The sequence below is a fragment of the Cebus imitator genome, unplaced genomic scaffold, assembly GCF_001604975.1.
Source record: "Cebus imitator isolate Cc_AM_T3 unplaced genomic scaffold, Cebus_imitator-1.0 Scaffold218, whole genome shotgun sequence".
Lineage (NCBI taxonomy): Eukaryota > Metazoa > Chordata > Mammalia > Primates > Cebidae > Cebus > Cebus imitator.
Window position 1 is genome coordinate 2,670,164 of NW_016107533.1, and position 13,720 is coordinate 2,683,883.

Consider the following 13,720-nt stretch of genomic DNA (forward strand, 5'->3'; position numbering starts at 1 on the left):
AAAAAAAAAAAAAAAAAAAAAGAAGAAGAAGAGGAAGAAGAAGAAAAAAAAATTAGTTGGGCGTGGGGCTGAGGTGGGAGAATAGCTTGAGCCTAGAAGGTTGAGGCTACACTGAGCAGGAACATCTCCACTGCACTCCGATCAGGGTGACAAAGTGAGACTAACCATGTCTCCAAAAAATAACAACAAAAAGATCAAGAGAATAAGAAAAGTAATTCATAGTTATTTCAATTATTCAATCTCACTCTCTCTTCCCAAATAGTACATAGTATATCCTGATTTTTGAATTTAGTGATTAAAGTGTTTACCTCAAAGTAAGCAAATTACAGTGTAACAGTTGAAACAAAAAGATTCTACAAAACAAAACAAATTTAAAAAAAAGAAAAACAAAGACTTTCAAAGTTAAAAACAAAGTCTTGCAGTAGGATGTGGTGGATCACATTCCCAATCCCAGCACTTTGGGAGGCCAAGGCGGGCAGATCACCTAAGGTCAGGAGTTCAAGACCAACCTGACCAACATGGAGAAACCCCATCTCTGCTAAAAATACAAAAAATTAGCCAGGCATGGTGGCGCATGCCTGAGTCCCAGCTACTCAGGAAGCCGAGGCAGAAGAATCGCTTGAATCTGGGAGGTGGAGGCTGCAGTGAGCCGAGGTTGTGCCATTGCACTCCAGCCTGGGCAATAAGCAAAACTCCGTCTCAAAAAAAAAAAAAAAAAAAAGAAGCTGCTGGGAGTTGCTTGGAGGTTGGCGGCGCAGGGCTGAAGGCTAGCAGACGGAGCAATCACGTCGCACAAACAAATTTACTATTCGGACAAATATGACAATGAGGAGTTTGAGTATCGGCATGTTATGCTGCCCAAGGACATAGCCAAGCTAGTCCCTAAGACCCATTTGATGTCTGAATCTGAATGGAAGAATCTTGGTGTTAAACAGAGTGAGGGTTGGGTCCATTACATGATCCATGAACCAGAACGTCCCATCTTACTGTTCCGGCACCCACTACCCAAGAAGACGAAGAAATGAAGCTGGCAAGCCACTTTTCAGCCTCAAGCTTTACACAACTGTCCTTACTTCCTAACATCTTTCTGATGACATTATTGTGTTGCCTTCTTGTTTTTCACTTTGATATTTAAAAGATGTTCAATACACTGTGTGAATGTGCTGGTAACTGCTTTGCTTCTTAAGTAGAGCCACCACCACCATAGCCCAGCCTGATGAGTGCTGTGTGGACTCACAGCCTCAGCTGAGTGTGACCCCAGAAGCCACAGTGTGCTGTGTATCCAGAGCACACTTGGCAGATGGAGGAAGCATCTGAGATTAAGATCATGGCTGTTACAGGGATCGTATAAACTTGTTTTTGTTTTTTTCTGCTGGGTGTTCGATGTATGGTGACTTGTGGATTTATGTTTCATTGTACTGGAAACTTTCCATTTTATTCAAGAAATCTGTTCATGTTATAAACCTTGATTAAAGAGGAAGTTTTTATAATCTTAAAAAAAAAAAAAAAGGCCGGGCATGGTGGCTCACACCAGTAATCCAAGCACTTTGGAGGCCAAGGCGGGTGGATCACCTGAGGCCGGGAGTTCAAGACCAGCCTGACCAACATGGTGAAACCCCGTCTTATCTTAAAAAAAAAAAAAAAAAAGCGGGGCATTGTGGCAGGCGCCTGTAATCCCAGCTACTCCAGCCTGTGTACCATAGAAAGACCTTTTCTCTAAATATAAATATAAAATATATGTTAAAAAATATAAATATGGGCCGGGCGCGGTGGCTCAAGCCTGTAATCCCAGCACTTTGGGAGGCCGAGGTGGGTGGATCACAAGGTCAAGAGATCGAGACCATCCTGGTCAACATGGNCCATCTTTAAAAAAAAAAAAAAGAAAAGAAAAGCTTTTAATCAATGATTATTCCTGAAACAGGAAGTGGCATGAATTAAAAATGGGGCTCGACATGGCTAAAACCAATTATTAATGTCTTCCTTAAACTCAAGTGGTGTCAGGGATGGCCTCTGTAATGCTGCTATGTCATTTCCTTTTGGATCACCTGTGGTAAGATTACAATTAACTAAGCATATGTACCTCTCTCTATATATTATTTAATTATAAATACATAAAATGTTAAATTCTAGCTAGACTTTTCAGCTATTATACTAAATTTCACAGTGCTCACAAATTCTATGCTCTCACTAAAAATTTGGTAAATGAACAGATTTATCAGAAAATAAAATTAGTTTTTCGTGTCATACATCCCATACATAAACTCAAAGGTCACCTAAAGGTAAACATAAATTGTTCCATTGGTCATGTAAGAGTTCACATTCAATGCTTTAGTATCATAATTCCTGCCTTCATTTTTTTCATCTTGTATGTAGTATGCAGGTAAGTTCTTAAATAGCAGTTTCTTTTTTTTTTTTTTTTAGATGGAGTCTCACTCTGTTGCCCAGGCTGGAGTGCAGTGGCACGATCTTGACTCACTCCAACCTCCACCTCCAGGATTCAAGCGATTTTCCTGCCTCTTCCTCCCGAGTGGCTAGGATTACAGGTGTGCACCACCACACCCTGCTCATTTTTGCATTTTTGGTAGAGATGGAGTTTCACCATGTTGGCCTGGCTGCTCTTGAACTCCTGGCCTCAAGTGATCTGCCCACCTCGGCCTCCCAAAGTGCTGGGATTACAGGCGTGAGCTACCTCGCACAGCTTCTAAATATCAATTTCTAAAGTTTGATTTATTTATGTTTATATGTGTGCATGTTAAGAGACAGGGTCTTGCTCTATGGCCCAGGCTTGAAGCAGTGGATCACTGTAGTCTCAAACTCATGGCCTCAAGTGATCCTGTTCCCTCAGCACCCTGAGTGGATTACTAGAGGCACAACCTACCATTCCTAGCTAATTTTTTTTTTATTTTTTGCAGAGATGGAATCTCCTGTTGCCCAGGCTGGTCTCAAACTCTTATCCTCATGTGATCCTCTTGCCTTGACCTCTCAAATTGTTAGAGAAAATTATTCTTTTTTCTGAGATAGGGTATCACTCTGTCTGGCACGAGTGAAATGGTGTGATCACAGCTCACTGCAGCCTCAACCTCCTGAGCTCAACCCATCCTCCCACTTGAGTCAGACTCCTGAGTAGCTGGTACTACAGATGCACACCACCATGCCAGGCTAACTTTTGTAGAGAGGTTTTGCCATGCTGTCCAGGCTGGTCTCAAAATCCTAGGCACAAGCCATTCTTCTGCTCATATAGCTAGGAATACAGGTCTATGCCACCACATTTGGCTTTTTTTTTTTTAAGTACAGACAAGATTTCGTTCTGTTGCCCAGCTTGGCCTTGAACTCCTGAGCTCAGCCTCCCAAAGTGCTGACACTGCAGGTGTGGACCACTTTGCCTAACCACAAAATACAGGTGTGAGCCACCTCACCTGGCCACAAAATAGTATTTTAAACTGGCAAGAAAGATATTTACATGGACATTCCTGGCTGGGTGCAGTGGCTCACACCTGTAATCGCAGCACTCTGGGAGGCTGGGGATGGCAGATCACAGGGGATGGCAGATCACAGGGTCAGGAGATCCAGACCATCCTGGCCAACATGGTGAAACCCTGTCCCTCCTAATTGGCCAGGCGCAGTGGCTCACGCCGGTAATCCCAGCACTTTCGGAGGCCGAGGCAGGCAGATTACCTGAGGTCGGGAGTTCAAGACCAGCCCGATCAACCTGGAGAAACCCCGTCTCTGTTACAAATAAAAAAAAAATTAGCTGGGCATGGTGGCACATGCCTCTAATCCCAGCTCCTCAGGAGGCTAAGGCAGGAGAATTGCTTGAACCCAGGAGGCGGAGGCTGCAGTGAGCCGAGATCGCGCCATTGCACTCCAGCCCGGGTAACAAGAGCGAAACTCTGTCTCAAAAAAAAAAAAAACTATGTTCCTGGGTTGGGCATAGTGGCTTCTGCCTGTAATCCCAGCACTCTGGGAGGCCAAGGTGGGAAGATCACTTCAACCCTGAGTTGTAAGAACAAGTTCTTGATTACTACTAAGATGTGTTGCAGGCCAGGCGTGGTGACTCACACCAGTAATCACAGCACTTTGGGAGTCTGAGGCAGGTTGATCACTTGAGGTCAGGAGTTCAAGACCACCCTGGCCAACATGGCGAAACCCTGTCTCTACTAAAAATATAAAAATAGCCAGGCGTGGTGGTTCACACCTGTAATCCTAGCACTTTGGGAGGCCAAGGAGGGTGGATTGCCTGAGTTTAGGAGTTTGAGACCAGCCTGGGCAACAGGATGAAACCCTGTCTCTACTAAAATACAAAAAAAATTCACCAGGTGGTGGCAGCGTGCACCTATGGTCCCAGCTACTAGGGAGGCTGAGGCACAAGAATTACTAGAACCGGGGACGCAGAGGTTGCAATGAGCCAAGATCGTGCCTCTGCACTCCAGCCTGTGCAACAGAGCAAGGCCCCATCTCTTTAAAAATATATATACATATGTATATTTATGCATTTTGTATATAATATATACTTTATATGTATATGGGTGTATGTATATATATTCATATGTAAAATGTATATATAAATTCGTTGGGCGTGGTAGCACGTGTGCACCTGTAATCCCAGCTACTCAAGAGGCTGAGGCAGGAGAATCACTTCAGCCCAGGAGGCGGAGGTTGCAGTGAGCCAAGATCACGCAGCTGCACTCCAGCCTCGGCAACAAGATCAAAATTCCATCTCAAAAAAAAAAAAAAAAAAAAAAAGTCTGTTGCTACTTACAAGCCTGAGAAACCACGGTCATTCTTCAGAGCCATAGTCTTTAGCAGTCTTTTTTTGAGAGGGATGATGACCCGTCAAACCTCAACATTCTTACTTACCTTTGAAGGATGGGGCCACACAATTTCTGTATCAGCTAGCTGTATCAAGCAGCAAATTATTTCTTAAGTATATAACTCTTGGCTGGGCACCGTGGCTCACACCTGTAACCCCAGCACTTTGGGAGGCCAAGGCAGGCAGATCATCTGAGGTCAGGAATTCAAGACCAACCTGGCCAACATGGTGAAACCCTGTCTCTACTGAAAATACGAAAATTAGCCGGGTATGTAGCATGCGCCTATAATCCCAGCTACTTGGGAGGCTGAGGCAGGAGAATCGCTGGAATCCGGGAGGCAGAGGCTGCAGTAAGCCAAGATCGTGTCACTGCACTCCAGCCTGGGCAACAGAGCAAGACTTTGTCTCAAAAAAATAATAAACTAAAATACCTCTTATGACTTGAATGTACCCCTAAAAAGGATGTTTTGGGGAAAAAATTTTTTTAACTTTAAAAAAAAAGGATGTTTTGGAAATTTAATCCCCAATGCAACAGTGTTGGAAAGTGGGGGCCTAATGGAAGGTGTTTACATCTTGAGGGGATATTCAAACCACAGGAGTAATCAATGAAGTTTCTCCTAAAAACACTTAAATTTATATTTTATTTTATGTATTTATTTAAGACAGGTTCTCACTGTCATCCAAGCTGGAGTACAGTGGTGTGACCTCGGTTCACTGCAACCTCTGCCTCCTGGGTTCTTGTGTCTCAGCCTCCTGAGTAGCTACAATTACAGGCGTGCGCCACCAGGTCTGGCTAATTTTTGTATTTTTAGTAGAAACGGTGTTTCACCATGTTGGTCAGGCTGGTCTTGAACTCCTGAACTCAAGTGATCCACCTGCCTTGGCCTCCTGAAGTGCAGGGATTACAGGCATATACCACCACTCCTGGTTAAATTCTATGTATTTTAAATAAGTGTTTAGTCTCAAATGAAATAACATATATATTTTGCAAATACAAAATGCTGTAATGTAGTTCTGAAACTTCTCTCACAACCAAATTTTAGCTTTCTAACCCACAATGGGGTGTTTGGTTTTTTTTTTAGTGGCAAATGGTGGAGAGAGGAATATAAGCATCTATCATTTTAAGTATCAAACAGCACAAAAAATAACGGGGCACGGTGGCTCATGCCTGTAATCCCAGCACTTTGGGAGACTGAGGCAAGCGGATCCCCTGAGGTTGGGAATTCAAGACCAGCCTGATCAACATGGAGAAACCCTGTCTCTACTAAAAATACAAAAAAAATTAGCCAGGCATGGTGGTGCATGCCTGTAATCCCAGCTACTCAGGAAGCTGAGGCAGGAGAGTCATTTGAACCCAGGAGGCGGAGGTTGGAGTAAGCTGAGATCACGCCATTGCACTCAAGCCTGGGTAACAAGAGCAAACTTCTGACTCAAAAAAAAAAATAATAATAATAATTACACAAAGTATTCTGAACTGAAAAGAAATTATTACCAATTATAGAGTATTTAATATTAAAACATATTTTACTCTTCCAAGATATATAGAGGAAATTAACATCCTTGGCACTATGTCAGAACTTTATATACATCTGGAAATATCTCAGAGATAAAAGATCCATTCTACAGATGAATCAAGTTCAAACCAATTAATAACTGCCCCAAAGTCTAAGTGTGAATGCCAGAGTGATTAATTAAACCCAAGTTTGTCTACAAAACCACTGTTGCAACTACAGTATGCCTTTGTAGTTGAAAATACTTATTAAGATCAATTTCAGATCCACCAACATTTGTTAGGCAACCAATCAAGCCAGCGTGTTAGAAAAGGAATAGTACTTGGCAGGCCTAATGAACACCAAGCTAGTGGGAGGACCAGAAAACTAGTTGTAAAATAGCATCAGGAAAAAAAAACTAGTAAAAAACATTTTGGGTACAGAGAAACAACAAATTTTGCACTGGTCAAAGCGTGTATCCCTCAACATTCTGTCACAAACAAATAAATCTTCAATCATGCTTTTGGGAGTAATAATGTGAACAACACTAAAGCAGTCAACAGAATATTCTACGTAAACCCAGTTTGAATTTAATGAAAGACGTGAGAAAAAATGTAAGAAATAAAACAAAAGCATACCTGTTGCTTTAACGGCTGTGGGTCTGGTGGTCATGACTGGTTTTGGAGGATTCTGAACAACTCTAGGAACCTCCACCACCACTTCCTGTTCATCTGGATGTAAAAAAGAAAAAAAAAAAAAAGGCAGTCAGACTCCGGACCAGAGAAAACATTAGAGGTGACAAATCAACCTTTGATTTAACCTTTCGAGTCTAGATTTCATCAATTTTTTAAAAAACTATATTTTGGCAGGGCTCACACCTGTAATCCCAGCACTTTGGGAGGTAGAGGTCGGTGGATAACTTCAGGTCAGGAGTTCAAGACCAGCCTGGCCAACATGTTGAACCCCATCTCTATTAAAAATGCCAAAAAAAAAAAAGAAAAATCAGGCGGGCGTGGTGGCGCTTGCCTTTAATCCCAGCTACTCGGAGACTGAGCTAGGAGGACTGCTTGAGCCCAGGAGGTGGAGGTTACAAACACTCCAGCCTTGGCCACAGAGGGAGACTCCATCTCAAAAAATAAAAATAAAAAATAAGGACATTTCGCTGACCCAAATAATTGGGAGATGATAAACACGCAGAGCTGGAACTTTTTTTTTTTTTTTTTTTGAGACAGAGTTTCACTCTTGTTCCCAGGCTGGTCAAACTCCTGATATCGAGTGATCCGCCTATCTCGGCCTCCCAAAGTGCTGGGATTACAGGTGTGAGCCACCACGCCCTGCAGTCCTTCATCTGCCTAGAAACTTCAACATCAAGAGAAGACTCTGATCATAGTGAAAAAAATTAATATATATGCATGGCCGGGCGGTGGCTCTCGCTTATAACGATCGCTTGAGCCCTGGATTTGGAGACCAGCCCAGGCAACATGAAGAAACCACGTCTCTACTGAAAATACAAAAATTAGCTGGGCGTGGTGGCAGGGTCCTGTAGTGTCAGCTACCCAGGAGGCTGAGGCGGGAGGATCACTTGAACCCGGAGGTACAGGTTGCAGTGAGCCCGAGATCGCGCCACTGCACTCCAGCTTGGGCGACAGAGCGAGACCTTATCTCAAAAAAACAAAACTCTCAAAAAGTTAAATCTGCAATACTCATAAATACACACAAAAACAGTAAGTATTCTCCAGGCTACGATAGGACCTGTACAAGAAACGCCAAACTGCTATTGCGGATTTTTTGCAACTAACGACTCAGCATCAGTGATCTCTAGCCCCGCAGTCACTTCTAATCCAAGACCACTCCGGTGAGAACCACACAAATACTTGGGAACCCACGAGCTCCATTTCTCCAGGACTTTTGCTAGTATGGGGATACTTATTGGCTGGCACATTAAAAAGAACTTCTAAACGTCTTTGTCTCCGTTTCAACAAAACCGAAAGGAGGCAGATGACGTGTGGAAAAGCCTGGTCCACAGTCACAGGCCGCGCACGCGGAAACTCATCCTCACATCAACCCTCTGCGTAACCCAAAAACGACCCGCGGCGTTTGGGAGACTCAGGGCGCCCGAGCCTCGGTCGCATTTCAAATGTTCCCGAGGCAACCCCCGCACCAGAGATGGCGCCTCAGGGTAGGCCCCAGCCGAGAGCGCAGAGCCCGGCCTGGTCCTTCTGCGGCCCGGAGCCCACGATCGCCCCGCCCGCAGGCCCGCAGCAGGCAGGCCCGCAGCAGGCAGGCCTCGGAAGCCGACCTCGCCCGCCTCCCTCGCCAGGTCTGGACAGGCGTCCTGAGGAGCCTAGGCCGCAAGCCCTGAGCTCGAGTACCGGGGCCCCCCGCGCACCCTTGCCTTCTGAAGACGAGTCGTCCGGGGCTGCGGCGGCAGTCACCGAGGTGGTGGTGGTCGTCGCCGCCGCCGCCGGGGCGGGCTGGCTGGGGGCCGCTGCCGTCGAGTCTGGCTCAGGGTCCGGTTCCGGCTCCGGGTCCCGGCCCGGCGTGCTACCTCGAGGACCCGGCGGAGAGAGCTGCAGGATAGGCCTGCGGCCGGGTACCGCCCGGGACTTCTTCCCCATCGCGAGCCCAAGCGCGAGCTGCGAGCGTCGGGCGGCCGAGAGGGGCGGGCGCAGGGCGCTGCGACGCGTAATCAATATTCATACACCGCGACACCGCCTCCTGCCCCGATCCGCTTTCAACCGGCGAAGCGCGCGCTCGCGCAAGCGCCTCCCGCACCTCAGCTCTTCTGGCTCCGCCTCACCGGGAGAAAGGGCGGGCTTACCCATGGCGCTAGGCGATTGGCTGTTTTGACCCAGGGAAGGGACCGGTGGCCAATGGAAAAGGAAAAAGGGTGAGTCCAGCCAATAGTGCGGAAGGGCCTGAATTAGAATAACTACCCCACTTCCGTCGGGTTCCACCCATGCGCTTTCCCTGAGTGTTTTCTTTACTCTCTTGTCCTCCATCTTGTGGCTATTCTCGGCCAAGCGTTCTGTGTTATTTGTCTTCTAGAAAGGTGCTCTGCTAGGCCGGGCGCAGTGACTCACGCCTGTAATCCCACCACTTTGGGAGGCGGGGCCGAGGCGGATGGATCACGAGGTCAGTAGTTTGAGACCAGCCTGGCCAAGATGTCGAAACCCCGACTCTACTAAAAATACAAAAAAATTAGCCGGGCGCGGTGGCAGGCGCCTGTAATCCCAGCTACCCGGGAGGCTGAGGCACGAGAATCGCTTGAACCCGGGCGGCAGAGGTTGCAGCGAGCCGAGATCGCCACTGCACTTCAGCATGGGCGACAGAGTGAGACTGTCTCAAAAAAAAAAAAGGTGGGCTGCTTTCCGGGCCCTTCCCCAAGTTTCGCCCTGATTATCGTGACTTACTGTGCGTATAGCATTGAACATTAGGACAGTGGCTGTTTTACGCTTTTGTAATTTCTTAGAGCACACAAATAGATGTCTCATATTTTCTCTCTTATTAGCTGGGAAAAATCACGAGACAGTCTACTACTTAAAAGGAAAAAGCCCAAAATTGTTGGGATGGAATACAGGAACTTTACCAGTCTTATCCCACTACTATCGTGAGCCTGTTTTAATGAACTCTTGCTTTAACACTCCCATCTCTCCGTCTCCTCTACCTCTGGAGCCAGCCACTTGGAGCATCACCTCCCTCACCTTTCTTTTGCACTGGCTGGAGTAATTACTGCATCACCTGATGAAAGTCATCCTCTGAGGCGCAGTGCAGGCGCAGAGCAGGCGTGACCTCTCCTGCTCAGCCCCTCCCTGGCACTTGGCATCCTATTGACATCTGTCTCCCCTCTAAACTAAGGAATGCGTGTGGTATTTATATCCGCAGCAGCTCAGTTTCCACTAAAAAATCTACTTATTGAACTCTATGTGTCAGTCACTAAGCGCTTTACACGAAGCATTTGATTCTCTTTCAAAATGATTATTTCTAATTTTATTTATTTATTTATTATTTATATATATATTTTGAGACTGAGTCTCGCTCTGTCGCCAGGTTGGAGTGCAGTGGTGCAATCTCGGCTCACTGCAACGTCCGCCTCCTGGGTTCAAGCGATCCTCCTGCCTCAGCCTTCCGAGTAGCTGGGATTACCGGCACGCACCTCCACGCCCGGCTAGTTTTTGTATTTTTAGTAGAGAGGGGGTTTCACCATCTTGGCCGGGATGGTCTCGATTTCTTGACCTCGTGATCTGCCCGCCTTGGCCTCCCGAAAGTGGTGGGATTACAGGCGTGAGCCACCGCGCCCGGCCTTCTAATTTTATTTTAAAAGTGTCTTGCTGTAGGCCGGGCGCGGTGGCTCAAGCCTGTAATCCCAGCACTTCGGGAGGCCGAGGTGGGTGGATCACAAGGTCAAGAGATAGAGACCATCCTGGTCAACATGGTGAAACCCCGTCTCTACTAAAGCTACAAAAAAAAATAAAATGGGCATGGTGGTGCGTGCCTGTACCCAGCTACTCAGGAGGCTGAGACAGGAGAATTGCTTGAACCCAGGAGGCGGAGGTTGCGGTGAGCCGAGATCGCGCCATTGCACTCCAGCCTGGGTAACAAGAGCGAAACTCCGTCTCAAAAAAAAAAAAAAAAAAAAAAAAAAAGTGTCTTGCTGTCCGGACGTGGAGTCCATGTTGGAGTACATGATTATACCTCACTGCAGCCTTGAACTCCTGAGCTCAAGCCATCCTCTTGCCTCAGCTTACATTGTATCTAGGACTACAGGTGTGTGCCACCATGCCTGGCTAATTTTTTAATTTTTGTTTTTTATACAGAGTCACCCAGGTTGGAGTGCAGTGGTGTGATCTTGGCTCACTGCAACCTCCACCTCGCAGGTTCCAGCAATTCTCCCACCTCAGCCTCCCAAGTAGCTGGGACTACAGGTGCTTGCCACCACCCCCACTAATTTTTGTACTTTTAGTACCACCTCCCAGGTTCAAGAGATTCTCCTGCCTCAGCCTCCTGAGTAGCTGAGATTACAGGCATCCACCACCATGCCCAGCTAATTTTTTGTATTTTTAGTAGAGCCAGGGTTCCACAATGTTGTCCAGGCTGATCTCGAACTCCTGGCCTCAGGTGATCCAACCACCTTGGCCTCCCAGAGTGCTGGAATTACAGGTGTTAGCCACCGCAGCTGACTAATTATTTCATTTTTTTGTAGAGATGGGATCTCATTGTATTGCTCAGGCTTGGTCTCAAATTTCTGGCCTCAAGTGATCCTCCTGCCTTGGCCTCTAAAAGTTTTGGGATTACAGATGTGAGCCACTGTCCCTGGCCTGCATTTGATTCTCACAACAATCATATAGGGTAGCTACTATTAGCCCCAGTTTACAGATATACTCTCAAATTGGTGGTCGAATGCAAAAGCCACTGGAGCAGCTGCTTGTCTGTTTTGTTCCGTGTATATGAAATATACTTTCTGGAACATAGAAGCACTCAGCAAATGTTTTTGAGTGAATATATACAAACTTGAAACAAGGAGCAAGACTTCGTTCTTTTTCCTACCTATGGGAAGAGTTTCTGGATTAGGATGTCCTGAGATTATACAGATTTCTGAAAATTTGAAAGGTAGAAGCAGGAAAGAATTTGCTGGGGGTTTTGTTTTGTTTTGTTTTGTTTTTGAGATGGAGTTTCACTCTTTTACCCAGGTTGGAGTGCAGTAGTGCGATCTCAGCTCGCTGCAACCTCCGCCTCCCAGGTCCAAGCGATTCTCCTGCCTCAGCCCCCGGAATAGCTGAGATTATTGGCTAATTTTTGTATTTTTAAGAGATGGGGTTTTGCCACGTTGGCCAGGCTGGTCTCAAATTCCTGACCTTAGGTGATCCGCCTGCCTCGGCCACGCATAGTGCTAGGATTACAGGCAGGAGCCACTGTGCCCGGCCCCAAGAATTCACTGGTTTTTTTTGTTTGTTTGTTTTGTTTTTTTAAGACGGGCTTTTACCATGTTGGTCAGGCTGGTCTTGAACTCCTGACCTCAGGTGATCCGCCCACCTTTGTAACCCAAAGTGTTTGGTTTACAGGCATAAGCCACCACACCTGGCCTAAGAATTTGCTGTTTTAAAGCTGTTAGCAATTTTCTGATTTATTTATTGAGGAGAGAGGCAGTAAAATACGGAGTTTTGTGTGGGGACTTTGAAGCCAAATATATGGATTGAAAACTTCTTCACACCTGTCAGATGTGAAGGCCTAGACAAGTTTCTTAACATCCCTAAACTTGTTTCTACAACCACAAAATGCATGAGTACCAGTATCCATAGGATTGTTGTGAGCTACCATGCCTGGCTGCCAGTTTATTTTTTAAGTAAAGACAAAGCCTTGTTTTGTTTCCCAGACCTCCCAAGGTGTTGGACTTACAGTTGTGAGCCACTGCACCCAGCTTCCTTTTTTAAAAAAGCTCCTTAGGTTATTCTAATGCTTAGCCAGAGTTGATAACCATTGGCTTTTTCTTCTAGTTTTATTGAGGCATAATTGATAAAAAGTTTTATATATTTAAAGTATATAATGTGATGATTTAATGTACATAATATGTAGTGAAATGATTAGCGCAGTCAGTTGTTCAATAATATTTACAGGAGGCAACGCCGGGCGCCGTGGCTCATGCCTGTAATCCCAGCACTTTGGGAGGCTGAGGTGGGTGGATCACCTGAGGTCAGGAGTTCAAGACCAACCTGACTTACATGGTGAAACCCTGTCTCTACTAAAAATACAAAAATTACGGGGGCAGGGGATGGAGACAGCAAACCACCATGGCATGTATGTACCTATGCAACAATCCTGCAGGATGCAGGATGTGCACATGTACCCCAGAGCCCAAAGTATAATAAAAAAAAAAATACAAAAGTTAGCTGTATGTGATGGCACATGCCTGTAATCTCAGTTACTCAGGAGGCTGAGGCAGGAGACTCACTTGAACCCAGGAGGCAGAGGTTGCAGTGAGCTGAGGTCGCGTCATTGCACTCCAGCCTGGGCGACAAGAGCAAAATTCTGTCTCAAAAAATAAATAAATAATAAAAATTTATAGGAGGCCATTGTTTTGGACTGAGCTCCTGTACTAGGCCCCCAATAGGCCATACTAAAATGGAGTTACTCACGCTAGCATTCCCTATCATTAAATTAAAATGAAGTTGTTTAGCTGGGCATGATGGCTCATGCCTGTAATCTCAGCACTTTGGGAGGCTGAGGTGGGAGGATCACTTGAGCCCAGGATTTCAAGACCAGCCTGGGCAACATAGCAAGACTCCATCTCTATTTAAAAAAAAATGAAGGCCGGGCGCGGTGGCTCAAGCCTGTAATCCCAGCACTTTGGGAGGCCGAGGCGGGTGGATCACAAGGTCAAGAGATCGAGACCATCCTGGTCAACATGGTGAAACCCCGTCTC

General features: G+C 46.0%; 2 protein-coding genes across 2 annotated transcripts in view; one reads left to right on the plus strand and one right to left on the minus strand.

Annotated features, from left to right (window-relative positions):
• Positions 1-1,493, plus strand: part of LOC108318398 (cyclin-dependent kinases regulatory subunit 1-like) — a 2,424-nt gene extending 931 nt beyond the window's left edge. The window contains exon 2 of the mRNA XM_037746027.1: positions 775-1,493. Coding sequence (XP_037601955.1) covers positions 775-1,025 — 251 coding nt within the window. The 3' untranslated portion in view covers positions 1,026-1,493. The remainder of the gene's footprint in view (positions 1-774) is intronic.
• Positions 1-9,081, minus strand: part of FNBP4 (formin binding protein 4) — a 53,623-nt gene extending 44,542 nt beyond the window's left edge. Inside the window, exons 1-2 of the mRNA XM_037746029.1 lie at positions 8,690-9,081; positions 6,939-7,031 (exon numbers count right to left, since the gene is read on the minus strand). Of these exons, the coding sequence (XP_037601957.1) occupies positions 6,939-7,031; positions 8,690-8,918 (322 nt within the window). The 5' untranslated portion in view covers positions 8,919-9,081. The remainder of the gene's footprint in view (positions 1-6,938; positions 7,032-8,689) is intronic.
• Positions 9,082-13,720: the final 4,639 nt, after the last annotated feature.